Source organism: Rhinatrema bivittatum, chromosome 9 (genome assembly GCF_901001135.1).
Source record: "Rhinatrema bivittatum chromosome 9, aRhiBiv1.1, whole genome shotgun sequence".
In the NCBI taxonomy this organism is placed as follows: Eukaryota; Metazoa; Chordata; class Amphibia; order Gymnophiona; family Rhinatrematidae; genus Rhinatrema; species Rhinatrema bivittatum.
Window position 1 is genome coordinate 114,993,078 of NC_042623.1, and position 18,779 is coordinate 115,011,856.

Sequence of the window (18,779 nt, forward strand, 5' to 3'; positions counted from 1 at the left end):
TAAGTTATGGAAGTCTCCTTGTGGTATTTTGCTGGTTTTTAGTCACTTCCAGTCACTTTTTCTGCACAGAGTAATAGTTTTCTCACAGGAGATGAGAGCTCCGCGTGCAGTCACGTGGAAAAAAACGGACTGAGGAGCCTCAGGGAAATGCGGGAAGATACAAGGAGGAACACCTCACTAAAAGACTTTCGTGATCTTAGAGAGCGCCGCCACCTAGTGGCACTGAGGACGTACCCAGACAGCATGGCTAATTCATCCTGCTAATCTATGGGAAAAAAAACAGCAATTTGCTCTGTTTCATCATTTTTTAAGGAGTGACATTAGCAAACCTGTTAGTCTCTGTCTCCATCTGATGGTTGATAGGCATAACCCATGCATTTGGACTAGTTTAGTTGGATGAAGAGAAAGTTAATATTGAATCTGAATTACATAGTTAACCTGATGATAAGGAAACATTTAACCATGCAATGTAAACTAGGAAGGAGAAAATTACTACTTACGTAATAATTTCCTTTCCTCTAAGGAAGGCAGGCAATCCACACGTGGGTTATGCACTCCTACCAGTAGATGGAGACGACGTAAAGCATGACTCGCTGATGTCACTCACATATAGCCCCTGTCCCGACATCACCCTACCAGTATTTCTAGAAAAGCCAAACTGTGGGACAACTGATTAGAATGAACATGACTATTAACAGGCAACAATTGAGAAACACTGTGCTCAGCAAAAAAAAAAAGTTAACATTCACTAAATTTAAGGCTGGTTATGTCACTTACCAGTCCTTCAAACAAATTAACAGAAATAACACTGTTAGTCATCCCACATATAAAGACAAACTAAAAGCAAGCAGCCTGGGGGAGGGGGGGGGGCCTGTGGATTGGACTGCCTTCCTTAGAGGAAAGGAAATTGTCAGGTAAGTAGTCATTTCTCCTTCCTCTGCACTCAGACAGACCAATCCACACCAGTGGGATGTACTAAAGCTACTCCCGAAAGGGATGGAGGCTGCCCATGGTCCTGTTAACACCGTTTGCGCAAAAAGCCACATCCTCCTAAACCCTAATGTCCAGGGCAATAATGCTTGGAGAAATGTACAAGGAGGACCATGTCACTGCTTTGCAAATCTCGATAGGAAACAACAACTGAAGCTCTGCTCACGAAACTGCCTAGAGCCCTAGTAGAAGTGCCCTAACCTGGCTAGGTAAAGGAAGATCTGCATCCACGTAGGTGGGCATGATGACTTCTTTCACCCAATGGGCTACAGTTGCCTGCATCGCTGGTTCACCTTGTTTACCTTCACCATGAAGCACAAACAGTTGATCAGAGTTCCTGAAAGAGCAAGTAACCTTCAAATATTGCACCTGATGCTGCTGGACAACCAAGGCATGGAACAGATGATTATTATACTCATCCCTATCCCTATCCAGCGAGGGCAGGGAAACAGACTGATTCAAATGAAACTCCAAAACCACTTTCAGCAGAAAGGAAGGTACAGTTCTAAGTTGTACCGTCTCTGGAGTCATTCATAAAAATGGCTCACGGCAAGAAAGAGCCTGCAGCTTGGAGGCCCGTCACACCACACAGACTGCCACGAAAAAAACTGTTTTCAAAAGAGACCATGCAGTGGCCGAAATGTAGGACCCACCAAAAAAAGCAAGACCAGATTATGGTCTCAAAGAGACACCAGGAACCGCAAGGGAGGATGTAGATGCTCAACTCCTCAACTCCCTTCAAAAATATGGACACACCTCCTGCAAAAATTCCAATATCAGTGGAATTTCAAACTTTGAGTGGATGAGAAATCTGCTCCTCACACCAGCTCTCGAACACTCTCTAAACCCTAATATAAGCTAGAGTTGTAGAAAATTTCCTGGCAAGGCAAAAGTGGAAATCACTGCAGAAGAATAACCACACTTCAGTAACCAAGCCATCTCAAGGGCCAAACTGTAAGACAAAACCGACCTGGATCATTGTGCAGTATGGGCCCCTGATGCAATCAATCCTTCCTGAGTTGTAGTCTGAAGATTAGCATACCACAGCTTCTGGGGCCAAACTGGAGCCACCAGAAGTACAGTTTTGTTCTGACTTGTAATTTTCTGAATGACCCTGCCTATCATCAGCCATGGCAGGAATGCATACAACATTGCGCTCCATGGCCAAACCTGAACGAAAGCTTTGATGCTCAGTGCTTTTGGATCCCTTCTGTGACTGAAGAACAATGGTACCTTTGGTTCTGGAGGTTGCCAGCAATCCAGATATGGGCGAACCCAGTACTTCACTATGAGATGAAAGGCTTTGTCTGCAAACTCCCACTCTCCCGGGTCCAAGATATGCATGCTGAGGAAGTTGGCCCTTACACATTGTCCTTCCTGTGAATGTGGGAGAATGGATATGTCCTGGAGATGCTGTTCTGCCCAGTACGATGTCTCCAAGGAAACCCTTGGAACAGCTCCCCTATGAGGAAAGACTAAAGAGGTTAGGACTTTTCAGCTTGGAGAAGAGACAGCTGAGGGGGGATATGACAGAGGTGTTTAAAATCATGAGAGGTCTAGAACAGGTAGATGGTGAATCGGTTATTTAGTCTTTCAGATAATAGAAAGACTGGGAGCACTCCATGAAGTTAGCAATGTGGCACATTTAAAACTAATCGGAGAAAGTTCTTCACTCAACGCAATTAAATTCTGGAATTTAGTGCAGTGGAATTTAGTGCAGTTAGTATGGCTGTGTTTAAAAAAGGATTGGATAAGTTCTTGAAGGAGAAGTCCATTACCTGCTATTAAGTTCACTTAGAGAATAGCCATGCCATTAGCAATGGTACATGGAATAGACTTAGTTTTTGGGTACTTGCTAGGTTCTTATGACCTGGATTGGCCACTGTTGGAACAGGATGCTGGGCTTGATGGACCCTTGGTCTGACCCAGTATGGCATTTTCTTATGTTCTTATGTTCTTAATTTGTTGCCAGAGGATGTGGTTAGTGCAGTTAGTATAGCTGTGTTTAAAAAAGGATTGGATAAGTTCTTGGAGGAGAAGTCCATTACCTGCTATTAATTAAGTTGACTTAGAAAATAGCCACTGCTATTACTAGCAACAGTAGTGTGGAATAGACTTAGTTTTTGGGTACTTGCTAGGTTCTTATGACCTGGATTGGCCACTGTTGGAAACAGGATGCTGGGCTTGATGGACCTTTGGTCTGACCCAGTATGGCATGTTCTTATGTTCTTATAAACCCCCTTCCTGAGATGATCTGCTTGTAACCACCACTGAAAATGAAAGTTCACCTCCAAAAGCAAATGGGGTCTCGCTGTGTACTCCTGGGACTGCAGATTCCACTGGGAGAGCAATGTGCACCCTTGCCCAGGGAACTACATCCAACATGGCTGTCATCAATCCCAGGACCTGCAAAATAAGACCACACCATTGGGTGAATAGTCCTTCTCAGGGCCAGAACTTGAGTAATTAACTTCTGAATGCGACTCTCTGGCAGAAACACTCTGCGCCCTGCTCCGTATCAAATCACACACCGAGATACTCTAGCTTCCAGGATGGCTATAAACTGCTGTTGGCCAAGTTCACCACCCAGCCCAGCTCCTGGAGTAAGGAGATCATCTTGCGAGATGCGAAGTGACTCTCTTCTGCACTTTTTGCCTGAATCAACCAGTCGTTCAGAAAAGGATGGACCAGAATGTCCTTTTTGCATAAAAATGCTGCTACTACTATCATGATCTTGGAGAAGGTCCTGGGTGCAAAGGACAGGGCTTGAAATTGATAATGATGTCCCAGAACGGAGAAGCATAAAAACGCTGATGTTCTTTGAGAACTGGAATATGTAGATAGGTCTCTGTCAGGTCGAGAGACATGAGAAATTCCCGTTTGTACTATTATTAAGATGGAGCATAGAATTTACATTCTGAAATGTGTCACACGCAAATGTTGATTGACCCCTTTCAGATCTAGGATGGGCCAAAAGATCCCTCTTCTTTCTTAAACAATAAAATAAATGGAATAGTGCCCCATATTTTCCTGTGATCTAGGAACAGGAATTACAGTCTTCAAATCCAACAGCCTTCTAAACATAGTTTCCACTGCCACTCTCTTCTACAGAGTCTTGCATGTTGCGACCATAAAGGCATCTGAAGGAATTTGGAGAAATTCTAGAGCACAGTCGTCCCTTTCCACTTCCAGGAACCACTGGTCCATTGAAATATGGCCCCACCTTTGAAGAAAGTGAGATAGATGCCCGCCTATCTCCTGATCCAGTAGGTGAGCCCCCACATCTTCATTATGAAGATCGAGGTACACTAGCCCTGGAGCCCACTTCTTTATGAGGCTTCTTAGGTCAAAAGGAATGAGATCTTCTGAAGGAACGAGACCTCTGAGTTGCTGCTCCTCTGTAAGGATGAAACAGACGGGAATCCATGGAGCAGCCCCTCGCATCAAAATTAAATGACACCATCTTCTTGTCCTCTGGCAATCGAGGAACCTTGGATTCCCCCCAGCTATTCACCATCTTCTCCAACTCACTGCCGAATAAAAGAGAATCCTTAAAGGGTAACCTTGTGAGATTGGACTTGGAAATAGTGTCTGCCGACCAATTTTGCAGCCACAACTTAGCCTAGCCACTATCACGCTGTCCACACTAAGTCACAACCTGCATCAGCTAAGAATTTGGCCCCCCAGTTCCATTACCAATCCACACTGGACCCCACTCCTTGTGTCTCTTGAGAGAGATGCAAACCAGCCTGAGCCACCAGGCAGCATCAAGAAGCAATTTGCAAATTCATTGCCACGGCCTCAAAGGTCCTGCTTAAGGATAGCTTCAAACTTTCTATCTTAAGAATCTTTTAGAGCTCCCCCTCCTTCCACTAGAATGATGGTTCTCTTGGTCACAATGCATGCTAATGCATCCACCTTTGGGAATTGCAACTGATCCCTTGCCTTCGGATACAAGGAGCATAAACCCGCGAAAGTGCATCACTCCTTAAAACTTGTTTCTGGGACACTCAAGAACAATTGACTCTTGAATCGGATACAAGAAACAGGATGCTTTGTGTAAGGTGACCAATATGAGAACTTTTTTTCGTAAGCTCGTAGCATCAGCCTCGTCCACACCAAGCGTCAGACCCCAACAGACTTGGCAACTCATCTCTGTGATGAAACAGGAGTCCGATGTGGTTCCAAATCACATGGAATTTCTCCCTCTTGTAAAGAAGAGAAATCCAAGTCCCCATCGGAGTCATCTAATGTATCATGATCTACATCCCCCTGAATATCTCCAGGGACAGCCTCCCTGTGATGCTTGCCCACAGTGGCTGACAAGTGGGAGCCCCGAGCATGCAAACCCTTCTTAGGTTGTTTCACCTTCGCTGGGTGCCCTGCAGGAAAGTCTGCAAACCCTGGAAAACTTCCACCCAGGTGAAGGAGGATGGCTCCATACGGGAGCCCTTAGCCTCAAACTTGACACTCTCCAAGCCTTCCCTCAGATATGCCTCTATCACTGGGAACAAGAAGAGAGGGGACCCGTCCGCAGTTGCCTTACACCCCACTCATCTCCAGAGTCACCATAGCCTGAGGGGATGTTCCAACGTCACCAAAATCTGTAGCAACCAAATCGCCTCAAGCATCTAAACAGCACTGATACAGCTTAAAGAAAGCAATGGCTGGATTACCTTTATATGACAAGCCTCACAGACAGCAAGGCGGTTAGGCTTTTTGTCCCCGGTTCCATAGCTTTCCTGCACTTGGCTCTAGGCAGCCTCCTGCGCACCCACCAAGAGCTTCCAAGTGTATGTGTGCAAATACATGCCCGAGTATTCCCTATGCGCAAATAGATGCTCAAATCTAGACCACAGCCTTACATGCATAAGTACCCGCACATGTCCGCACCCATGTCAGGCCACCACCGTGTGGCGAGAATGTGCGCACACACCTACGCTAGTGGGAAATAAAAACACTGCCATGGCCTACTATACAGATGACCGAACCAAGCCAGAACAACAGGTTCTAGCTCAAAAGCTGCTTAACCAGCTGAGCCCAAGCCACCTCCACTCTATACTAATGCCCCAGAGAAGTGAAAGGGGAAAGGAGGTAAGAGACACAGAGGAACTAATGTCAAGGGAGAAGGTCCCGGTAAGGAAAAAAAGAGGAGACTAGAACTTCCCTACTCTTTTCTATTTTTTTTTTTTTAAACCTGAGCTCAGCCCTTTCTGGCTGAGAATATGATTGGATCACTGGCTACGGTGGGAGAGGGCACAAGGCTTCACCGCTGCTTTTTTATTTATTTTTAGTCTACACCAGGTCAGGCTCCCAAACTTAAATCACTCAATTAAAGGAAGGACCAAACGGGTGTCACCTCAGGAACTCATGCAATGTGTCTAAATCTTCTATCTTCTCAATTTTTCTTCTCTTTACAATCCTTTTTTTTTTGTTTACTTTTTACTACAAGCAATCCCCAGTAAGGAGATGCATGTCCATCATCTGCTGAAGACAGAGAATACTGGTGGGCTGATGTCGGGGCAGGGTTATATGTCAATGAGGTTAGCTTTACTCCATCTTCATCTGCTGGTAGGTGTGCATAACCCACTGGGGTGGACTGGTCTGCCAGAGTGCAGAGGAAGTATTTGCTTTCTATTAAAGCGTATACTAAAATAAAGCCCAGTTGTGGAATCCTGGAGTGTCGTGGCTAATTTGCAAGTGGCCCTAATAACCTGACAACACTACAGAAATGCATTTCATTTATATCTGAAGAAAATAAGAACCAAATGGTTACCTGAGCAATTTTCTGGAGCTCATATTTTGCTTCAAAATTACTTGGATCCAGTGCTAATACTTTTTCATAATCTAAACATAAAACAAAAATAATATTTTGTAAAAACAATCTACAAAATTGGAGCTAATTTGTTAAAGTTCTAGTGAAGGTGCTACTTTTTTTCAGTAATTAACAATCAGCACTAACTGAAGTAACACCTTGATCATGGAGGAAGAAAAGGAAATTGTCCTGAAATAGCTCTGCATTTCAATATTATGATGAAGATAGGGCAATCCATATTATTATCACACTGTGCACAATTGTGAATATTATATTATTATTTTATCATTTTATTTTAATTTTGCTTATTTCCAATTTACATTGCTGTACACTAGCTTGGGTGAACCTCCTGAATCAGGTCATTTATCAATCACAAGAGGGTGCAAGACAGTTTTATTAGTGCTGAAATTTTACCAGCTGTTAGAACCAGGAGAAATAACTCCACAAGTTTAAACAGCATTTGTAGGCTGTAGGAAGTCCTCTCAAAAGTTTATATGAAAAATTATTCCTAAAAATAATGAGGTCAAATTTCAGCAGGCATGCGAACAGGAAGTTACTAAGTAACTTTAGTCAAGAAATTCAGTGGGTTGCACCTGGTTAAGTCTACTGCTGAATATGCTCCCCTAAAGTCACCCATGTAACTTTAAGCCAGTGTTTTGTCCAACCAGACTTACTGGGCAATTTCAGCTGGGTAGTGCTCAATATCAGTACTACCCAGCTAAACTTAAGCCCCGGCCCTGGAAAGACTCTTACCCTCTTTTTTTTTTGCACTAGGGTAATATTATTTTACCATTTGGCAGAGCAGCAAATTTGATTATTGGGGTTTCTTTGGGTAACTCAAAAAGATACTGGATAAACTCTAATTATTGACCTCAATAAGAAAATGTTTGAACTACTAGTTTGTTATCCCCTTATGATTCACTCAGTTGCTCCCCATAATAAGTTCATCTCTTTGGAACTTTCAACCAAATGCATGTATAAAATGAATATAAAATAAAGGAAAATTAGTTCTTACCTGATAATTTTCGTTCCTGTAGTACCATGGATCAGTCCAGACCATGGGTTGAGCCTCCTTTCCAGCAGGTAGAGACATACTAAAACTGAAAGGGTATCCTATAATAGGACAGAGCCAATCCTGCCACCCTCAGAATAACCATTGTCAAAGCAGAAAGGTATAAGATCAAGCAAGTAACAGAATAACTAGTAATTTAACGTAAATCAAGAGAACAACAGAACAACTGAATGAACTGTGTAAGTAAACGCTCTTGCATGACTACCCCTGATCATCATAACGATGCTTCCGGTGCCTGTAATGAAATTCCATGAAAACCATGCAGAGACACAAAGTACTCCTATAAGAAGGAGAAAACAGGAAAGAAATTCGAGCGGACAGGAAAAAACAGGTGGGCGTCTGGACTGATCCGTGGTACTACAGGAACGAAAATTATCAGGTAAGAACTAATTTTCCTTTCCCTGTAAGTCCCCGGATCAGCCCAGACCATGGGATGTTCCAAAGCTTCCCTACAAAGGGTGGGGCCCAGACAGTCCCGCTCGAAGCACCTGCCAACCAAAGGAACCAAACACTGGAGCCTGAACGTCGAGGTGATAGTGACGAGCAAAGGTGTGCAGGGACTTCCATGTAGCCGCCCTGCATATTTCCTGCAGAGAGACCGATTGAGACTCCGCCCATGAAGCCGCTTGAGACCACGAGGAATGAGCTCTCAGGCCCTCCGGGACTAACTGGCCCTTGCAGATATAGGCTGAAGAAATCGCCTCCTTCAGCCAGCGAGCGATCGTAGTCTTAGGTACAAAAACATAGATTTCTTTATTACCTTGGGTTTTTTTTCCTTTTTCCTTCTTTTTAATTGTATATATATTTTTTTGTCTCTTAGGTTTGCTATTCAAGTGATTTCTTGAAATTTATTTGAAATGCATATAAATAAAAAGTTTAAAAAAATGAGTTTAACAAAAACTAACCTTCTTTTGCTCCTTCAAGTTTGGACAATGCAAATCTAGCAGCTCCTCTTCTAGCATAAGCTTTGGTATAATTCCTGTTGAGTGCAATAGCCAAATTACAGTCAGATTCGGCGACAGCAAACCTAAAAAAAAAAGGTAAACTATCTTTTCACAAAGTTTCCAATAATAAATTAAACATTTGAGTATGTGCTAAGCAAAATATATTTATTTATTTATTTATTTATTTAGTGTTTTTCTTATACCGGCTTTCATGACAGGCATCACATCATGCCGGTTTACATTTAACAAGGGGTGAAAAACACAGAGAAAATACAATATACAATACAAAGTACAATAAACTTTAACAAATGCGTGGTTAGAAATATTGCAGTTACAATAAAACAGGGAAGTGCACAACTGGGAGCAGAAAAGAAAGAAGCAGAGAGGTTAACAGAGAGAGCAATTATTTACAATGTAGTAGAATTAATGTAGTGATGGAAGTTGTTAACAGTGTGTTGGTGAAGTCTGATAGTATATAGCCGGTGAGGTAAGGATCAATTGGGGTCTGGAAAGGCTTTTTTGAAAAGCTATGTTTTGAGCCTTTTCCTAAACGTTGGTAGGCAGGGTTCCTGTCGCAGGTCCGATGGGATGGAGTTCCATAATGGTGGTCCTGCTGTTGAGAAGGCTCTGTCTTTGAGGGATTTGTGTTGAAAGGTTTTGGCGTGTGGAACATGAAGTGATTCTCTCTCTGATGGATCTGGAGGAGGTATGTTTTTTGAAAGGAATTTGTAAGTTGAGTGGAGCGTGGTGATGGATGACTTTGTAAATAGTACAGATGGACTTGTAAATGATTCTGTAGTGAATTGGCAACCAATGTAGGTCTTTGAGGATTGGGGAGATGTGGTCAATTCTCCTAGAGTTAGTCAGAATTCTGGCTGCTGTATTCTGCACCATCTGTAGAGGTTTGGTATGAGATGCAGGGAGACCTAATAAGATAGAGTTACAATAATCTATTTTAGAAAAGATTATTGCTTGTAAAACTGTTTTGAAGTCCTGACAGTGGAAGAGTGGTTTAATTCTTTTGAGGACATGTAATTTGTGAAAGCAATCCTTAGTTGTTTGGTTGATGAATGCTTTTAGGTTAAGACGGTTATCAATGATAGCTCCTAAGTCTCTTACATGAGAAATTTGAAGGTTGGCTGGTGGGTTTGTGGTGATGTTGTTTTTTTCCGGGGATATAAGAAGGAATTCACTTTTTGAAGCATTGAGAATTAAATTTAGACTGGTGAGGAGGTGTTTGATCTCTACCAGGCAGTTTTCCCAAAATTCTAAGGTTTTATTAATGGATTCTTTTACAGGGATCACGATCTGTACATCGTCTGCGTATAAGAAATGTTTCAGGTTCAGTTTAGTTAGCAGTTGGCAGAGTGGGAGAAGGTAAACATTAAAGAGCATGGGTGAGAGGGAGGAGCCCTGAGGAACCCCTAAAGAGGATGGATAACGGTGAGATTCTTTATTGTGTATTTTGACCTTGTATCCTCTGTTCCCGAGGAATGTTTTGAACCAAGCCAGTGCTGTGCCTGTAACGCCGATGTTCGCCAGCTGATTTAGGAGGACGGAGTGGTTGACTGTATCAAATGCAGCAGAGAGGTCCAGAAGGATTAATAAGTAGGCACGACCTTTATCAAGGCCGGTGAGGAGGTAGTCTGTGAGGGAAAGAAGTAGTGTTTCGGTACTTAATGTTTTACGGAATCCATATTGATTAGGGAACAGAATTTGGTGATCTTCAATGTAATTCGATAATTGTGTGTTGACTAGTTTTTCCATAACTTTAGCTATGAATGGGAGGTTGGAGATTGGATGGAAAGTGTTGGGATCATTGGGGTTTAGGTTTGGTTTTTTAGGAGCAGTTTTGATGGAGGCCATTTTAAGGTCATCTGGGTAGATTCCCTGGTATAAGGAACAATTTATAATGTCAGCCAGTGCTTTAGAGATTGTATCCGGGATTAGCAGAAGCAGTTTGGATGGTATTTGGTCAAAAGGGTGTGAAGATGGTTTCATTTTCTTCAGAACAGATTGTATCTCTGAAATAGTAATCGGTTTGAAGTATTTGAAAGAAATGTCTTTGTTGGGGTGGAGCTATGTGCTGGAAGGTGAGTACGTATTAGGAGTAAGCTGTGTAAGAAGGTTGGTGATTTTTTTGCTGAAGAAAAGGGCCAACTCATCTGCTTTTGGTTGAGCTTGGTCGAATGGAATGTCTGGAGTATTGTTTTTTGTTAGATTGGAAACGTATGCGAACAGAGCTTTGGAGTCAAAGATGAGGTTATGGATCTTGTAAGCATAAAAGTCCCTTTTTGTTTTCAAAGTGACACTTGTATAAGTGAAGGGTGCATTTGTAATCAGAGAGGGTGATCGGTGATGGGGCTTTATGCCATTTTCTTTCTGACGAAGGAGATGTTTGAGTTTTCGAAGTTCATCGTTGAACCAAGGTTGTCTTTTGGTCGCATTGTGTTTGCATTTTTTTGTTGTCAATGGACAAAGAATGTTTGCTACTGATTCAGTTAATTTGGACCAGGAGTGGAGGGCCGAGTTGGGGGTGGAGACGTCAATGAGAGAGAGTTCTGGGGCTAAGAGTTTGGTGAGGTGCTCAGAGGAGCAAGTTTTCCTGTAGAGAAATGATGGTAGGGGGCAGTGTTTGTTGCTCGGTTGTGTCAGTGAGAAGATGGTGAAGATTAAGGTGTGGTCTGACCAAGGGACTTGTTTGCACACTAGTTGCGCTGTATGTGAAATACCTGAGTTTATAAAGATGAGATCCAGCGTATGACCCGCTTTGTGGGTAGGTTTGTTGATTAGCTGCTTGAATCCCATGGCTGACATGGCTGTTAGGAAAGCTCCGCAATTTGTTGAGTGAGGGGAGTTGTCTACGTGTAAGTTAAAATCTCCCAGGATTATGGCTGGGGAGTCCAGATTTAGGTGTGACGCTATTATTTCAAGAATGGGAGAGGCATCAGAATCTAGAAGGCCCGAGGGGGGCATAAACCAGGAGGATTTGAAGATGTTCTGATTTGAAGAGGCCTGCTTCTAGTTTAGTAGATGAGTTAATTCGATATTGTGCGAATCTCAGAGACTTTTTGACTGCTAGGAGAATACCCCCACCCCTTTTTTTCCGTCTCGGGAAGGAGAACAAATTGTAGGTCTGTGTTGGTAGCTGGTTTATAAGAGCGATGTCCGTGGTTTTGAGCCATGTTTCAGTTATGGCGCAGAAGTCTGGATTTGTGTCAAGAAGGTCGTTGAGGATCAGCGTTTTCTTAGTGTGACATTGGGCATTGAATAATATGATGGAGAATAAAGTGAGTCCTAAAAATTGGGTAGTGGGGGAAATCATGATGGGGATGAGGGATTTGTAGGTGTGTGGGCGGTTAAGCATGGGAGATTTATTTCCAAAGAGGAGAGAACTATAATGGTGAATCAGTAAAGGGAGATAATTAGGCATTTGGGCTTAATTGTGGGAGGAATACAGGGTGTTAGAGTGGAAGGAAATAATGCAGGATGAAGTTTCGAAGAATGCAGAATGTTGTTTGAGTGAGAGACTGATAAGAGCGATTGGTTGTTGGAGTGGAGGGAAGGCCTGCAGTGGAGGAGGGTCGATAGCGCCTCGTAGTTGGCAGGTGTCTGTTGGGGGTAAGAGTGGAAGTGAAGGCCTTACCCCGACGTAGGCCCGGGCAGATTCTTCTTACGCCGGTGGATCGTCAGTGTGGGGAGAGGAGAAATGTTTCTAAGGAGCCTGTGGCAAGAGACGGCAACTCCCTGCTGGTGGAGGGCCGGAGGCTAGAGCTCTTTGATGTAGATTAGTGATGTCGTCGGGCTTGAATAGAAGTAAATTCCAATTTCAGGAGTAGGGACTGCCGTGCGGGGCTGCACGAAGGGGCGCACAAAGGGGCAGGCCCCTTTGTCGCGCTCCTTCGGTGTGCGGCGCCGGAGGAGATTGAGTTTAAAGGCCTCCGGGGCCTTGCTCTTTTGGCTGTCGGGTGCAGCTGCGCTGATTGGCTGGTCCCAGGAGGGACTGGCTGGAGGCGGGCTCTGCCGGCGGTGGGACAGCGAAGGTAGCCTCGCGGTCGGCGGAGGACCCTCCGAGGGTAAGTGTGAATTTTAACCAAGTTACTTACCTCAAACAGATGTTTTCTAAGGACAGCAATTCATCAGCCACATAACTGGGGTGACATCACAACAACACTACCAAGCTGGACATTTTCCAGATCTTTTCTAAGAAAAGTTTCATCTCAACTGGACATGTACAGCAGTTTCTGCATAGCTATGCATCACAGTATGCCTCAGTCCTGTATGTCACAGTCAATGGATGATAATATAAAATGTTTGTGAAGTACGTATGCTATGTGTGAGTGAGAGACAGCGAAACCTACACTTAGAAAATAGGTAGGGAGATTGAGATATGTTTGTTTGCAGGGGGTAAGTTTGTTTAGGCTCATACACAATTTGTTTTTAAAATATAAACAAGTGTCTGGCACTGCATGAACAATACAAACCATTGTTGTGACTAAACATGGACACTATTGTGTCCATGTTTAGTCACAACAATATTTATATTTATTGCATTGTTGTAAATTGTTTTAGGTTAAACTTCTGTTTGAAGGAGGTAGTATAAAAGTATAATACACAATACCATTAAGCTAACGAGCTCAAATCCAGAAGGGAAGAGATGGGTTTATATGACTGGTTAACTGCTAACCTCAGAGTACACCTATTACAGGTAAGTAACCATTTTTTCTGAGAACAAACAGTCCATTCATTACATAAACTCAACTCCCTAGCTAAGGGGCTGTCCTTATAATAAAAAGGGGAAGGCACAAAAACAACCACTTGCTAACACGGCAGGTCAATTTTTGGTGGCTTAGAATTCCCTTTTTAAAAAAATGACAACAGGAGAGCTAAAATAATAAATATTGGCCTTTTGGGGGGGGGGGGGGGGGGAGTAGGTGAGGGAGCTGGAGTTGGGTTCTAATCCTCAAAGAGATCCTGATCAAATGGCCTAAACCTACCTTCATGTCAGGAGTCACTATCTAAACAATAATGGCATATCTCTTTAATTTATTTATTTATTTATTTATTTAATGTTTTTGTTATACCGAGTTTCATGACAGGCATCACATCAACCCGGTTTACAATTAACAAAGTGTGAAAGCATAACGTTGCGTAATAAACAATATCTTAAGCCAATTTAATAGAGATTTTAATCTTAAGCCAATTTAATAGAGATCAGTGTTAAATGGACTACCATCGCAGCCAAAGCTCTGAAATTATGAGCCTTTACTTGTCCCTTTAAAGTTAAACCCACTAGGGAATAAGCAAGAATATGCAATCCGCTATCCAGAATCCATTTTAATATGGTTATCCCTGTCTTGTTAGGGCAAAAACAAACAAAAAATTAGGTGGACTTTATAAGATCCACTGTAGGTGGAAGGCAACAGTTCTCTTGCAATTCAATTCATCTTTAATGGCATGCGGCCTCTACAGAAAAGTTTGTAGGACAATTGAGGTAGAAGCCTGATACTACCTTGGGCAAAAACTTTGTGTGCGTGCGCGCGCAAAGTGTTGTATGTGCTAAGGGCTCTATTGCAGTCATGACGTGATAGAGAACGGTGAAGAAGCAGTGAATCACTTTTTAGCATGCCACACAAGAAGTCATTATTCTTGTTCTAAGTTTTTGTTCATAAATATCTTTATAATTACTCAAATATTTTATAGTATTATCCCTAAATTTTAGGCATTACTTTTGCTAGAAAGACGGATGCCACAGAAGAGAATTTGCTAGATAAAATGCTGCATAAGCTAGTTAAATTACTGGGTCACAGTGTTACAGTGCTATGTTTAAAGTACACCAAGGCTGACGCTGACACTTTAGCCTAGCTATACGTTCATCTTACACATATATCGTATTTGCAAACTGAGTGATAAATTTACAAATATCCACTTGGATTGTTTAAAATTAATATAACCCGAGAAAATAAAACAGATAAAGAACAAAGAAAAGCTCAACCCATGGTTCAACTCACAACTAAGGGCCTCGAAATCCAATCTTAGAAAAAAAGAAAAGGACTGGCAAAAAAGCAAATGTCCCTTGACACTACAAAGATACCGCACACAACTCGCCACCTACAAAAAAATGATTCACGACACAAAGCGTGACTACTATAGTCAAAAAATCAAAAACTCCACCAATAACACCAAATCTCTATATAACATAGTAAACAACCTCATATCCGAAAACATCAACACCCCAACATCAGAAACCAAAATCTTAATCTAGCAAATTCTCTTCTGTGGCATCCGTCTTTCTCGCCATGTTTTTCAAAAACAAAGTCAGCAAAATAACCAGTACCATAAACAAATCCTCGATCACTGAAGACCAAATAGCCACCACAAACATAACACCTTGGTCCAACTTCGAGCCAATCTCAACAGCAACAGAAAAAATGTTAAGAAAAATCAACCCAGCACGTCATGACCTAGACATAATACCAACAAGAGAATTAAAAGAAATAGCATACACCGTAGCCCCAACTATAGCAGCAATTATAAATAAATCTCTTGAAGAAGGCATACTACCAGACATATTAAAAACTGCAACGATCAAACCAGTACTAAAGAAGAAAAACTTAGACCCAGACGATCTGAACAACTACCGTCCTATTTCAAACCTACCCTTACTCGCAAAATTGACTGAGAAAGCAGCACTGAAACAACTCATTGAACACATCGAATCCAACAACATCCTTCACCCCACACAACATGGCTTCAGGAAAAACCACAGCACCGAAACCCTGCTACTCAACTTATCAAATAATATATTAAGAGGTTTTGACAACAAACTAAGCCATATACTAATTCTTCTTGATCTATCTGCCGCATTCGACACAGTCGACCACAATAGTCTAATATCAAGACTAGCCAACATCGGCCTCTCAGGCAAAACACTAGACTGGTTTACATCCTTCCTCAGAAACAGATACTTCAAAGTCAACTTCAATAACAACTCTTCAGATGCCATCCCCCTTGAAACCGGAGTTCCACAAGGATCTGCCCTCTCGGCTATACTCTTTAACATTTACCTACTACCACTCTGCCAACTTATCTCAGGTCTAGGCGTTACATATTACATGTACGCCGACGATATCCAACTCCTTATACCAATAACCTCCACCATTGAAGACGCATTGAAACTAGCAGCCTCTCACCTCGAATCAATAAGAAACATGCTAAACCATCTGAAGCTATGCCTAAACATGTCCAAAACAGAATGCCTTCTGATAGAAAGAAAAAACTGAATTAAAAAGCAACCACTCCATTCATATAGACAACATCTGCATACAACTAAAGGACAACGTAAAAGACCTCGTATATGGATAGACTCTGAACTAAACTACAAAAAACACATCGCAATGAAAACAAAAGAGGGCTTCCACAAACTTCAAATCCTTAAACACTTAAAACCACTGCTTCACCACAAAGATTTTAGAACCGTCTTACAACAACTTATATTCACCAGCCTTGACTACTGCAATTCACTCCTGATTGGACTCCCAAAAACAACCTTAAAACCACTACAACTACCTCAGAACGCGGCAGCCAGAGTCCTCTCTGGCAAAAGAAAATCAGACCACATCACCCCTGTACTCTACAATCTCCACTGGTTTCCAGTAGAGAAAAGAATCGAATTCAAAATACTAACCATCTTACACAATACAATATACAAAACTGAAAACACCGCCCTAGATAACATCATAAAAAAACACAGATCACAACGCACTACAAGAACCTCGAGAAAAGTACAGCTAAACGTCCCATCACTACCTCTAGCTAAGCTATCCTACATAAGAAACAGAGCCATCTCCATAGCAGGACCTAAACTCTGGAACTCACTACCGGAACACCTCAGTTCTCAAAGCAACACCAAAACTTTCAAGAAAGAACTCAAAACATGGATCTTCAGACAAACCTTCAAAGATGGAATTGGCTAACCACTCATAACATCCATCACCTAACCACAGTCAATTTTATAACCGCAATATCAAGAATATCATCATAGAGCTCGTTTTAAACCATTAATGTACCGTCACGTCAATTCTATACACCTTCTCTCAAGCTCATAATAATCATTTTTTCATAGATTCATCTAGCTCCAATACTCGCCGCCTTACGCTATATCATAATCCGGACTATACTCCATGCCCTTCTCCTCATCACTTAAAATAGTTGATATAAGTTATCCAAGTTGCATTTTGATGTTGATTTTAACTTATTTGATGTCTCTTATTTATTATTTTTTAATTCGTTTGATATCAGTTGTTTTCCTGTTTGTTGTCAGTTGCTCCCAAATGTATTAAGTTGTTGTATCTGTAAACCGGAATGAAGGCAGCCAGCTAAATTCCGGCATATAAAAACTTTTAAATAACTAAATAAATAAAATAGAAATATTTTGACAATTTTGTAACTCAGTTATTGGTTTAAGGGTTGGAGGTGTGAAATAATGCTTGGTATCAGTAAATCATCTAAGAGAGAGCTCTGTACTGGAGTCTTGTGTGGTATTCTGTCACTCTTTCTCCCATAAGGTGTGCCTTATTATATTATTTGAAGACTTTAATAAAAAATGATTTTTCTCCTCAGCTGCTGGCTTTAAGCATTTCTTCAACCACAACAAAAGCATCACCCTATTTTATTGAAACTCAGTATAAGGTAGATAAGTTACTAAGGCCTGTAGCTCTACAATTCTGTGTGCTAAAGTGACTGCCACCAAAAATAGTACTTTCCACGTCAAATATTTCAGCCCATATGAGGCCAGAGACAAAAAAGGGGCTTTCATTAGTTGAACTAAAACCATGTTCAGATCCCATGACAACTGGTGGCTTGAAGTAAAGTCTCAAATGAAGCAAGTACTGCATTAATAACACTTCTAACATCTGTATATAAATGAACCTCCCTTCTACAAAATGTACTCTAAGAGTTAATTTTCAGTTCAGATTGAAATATGTAGAAGGTATTCAAGGAATTTTTCTGTGGGGCAGAAAAAGGGATTTAAGACATTGCTTTCAAAACAGATAGCAAATCTCCTCTGCTTACAATAAGACCTTCTAATAGATTCCTTTCCAGAAGACAGAAAAATCTACGACATTGGATCAGAGATCCAGTTGCATTTTATGTAAGATCACACTTTTAAAGTACAATAAGTCTCTGAAAATATTACACCAGGCCTTAAGACACCAATACATCTCCTATTAGGAAAACGGACCAAGTCAGGCTGCTATAGAGTCCTACACAGAAACTACACGCCAGCAGAAAACCTCAACTGAATCACGTGCTGACCCTCACCTAACATAGAATAAAGAGACCAAAACGCATAACTAGAAGCATGCAGAAAAAACTGAATTGGAAACTGCAACAAGCCAGAAGCAGAATGCAGTGTAACAAAGGAAAAAAGAAACATCACCCATCCTTATAAAACAAGTCAAGAAATATAAAATCAGCAGTAAAACTGTACTAACAAAAAGAACATATTTTGAAACAGCTGATGAGTGGAATATCCAATAATTAAAAACTCATATAAAAAATTTCCAGATACCAACAAAATATTTCAAAATAGCAGACACAAAGACCCAGTAATGAAAAATAATAAGGATACAAAAAATTTTTTGCTCTGCATACCTGGGAACGTTTGATATCCAGGTGTCCTGAGATTGTTCTGAATTAGCAGGAGGAGGGGTGGTTTGCTTGGAACTTTCTCCTCTCTCAGTCACATACCAGCGCTCTCTCTCACACTGGCTCTCAATTACACACCTATACACACATGCTCTCAGTCACTCACATATACACATGCTTTTTCTCTCTCACTTATATAGGCTCTTAATTACACATTTACACACATGCTGTATATCTTTTCACGCTTACACACACACACAGGCTTTCAATCACATAAATACATGCTGTCTTTTTCTCTCACACACAG

At 41.6% G+C, this 18,779-nt stretch overlaps 1 protein-coding gene across 3 annotated transcripts in view; it reads right to left on the reverse strand.

Annotated features, from left to right (window-relative positions):
* The window catches only part of RPAP3 (RNA polymerase II associated protein 3), a 196,896-nt gene that overhangs the window by 120,066 nt on the left and 58,051 nt on the right, over positions 1 to 18,779 (reverse strand). For all 3 annotated transcript variants that reach the window (XM_029616263.1, XM_029616264.1, XM_029616265.1), the window contains 2 exons: positions 8,783 to 8,904; positions 6,767 to 6,837 (listed from right to left, as the gene is read on the reverse strand). In XM_029616263.1, coding sequence (XP_029472123.1) covers positions 6,767 to 6,837; positions 8,783 to 8,904 — 193 coding nt within the window. The remainder of the gene's footprint in view (positions 1 to 6,766; positions 6,838 to 8,782; positions 8,905 to 18,779) is intronic.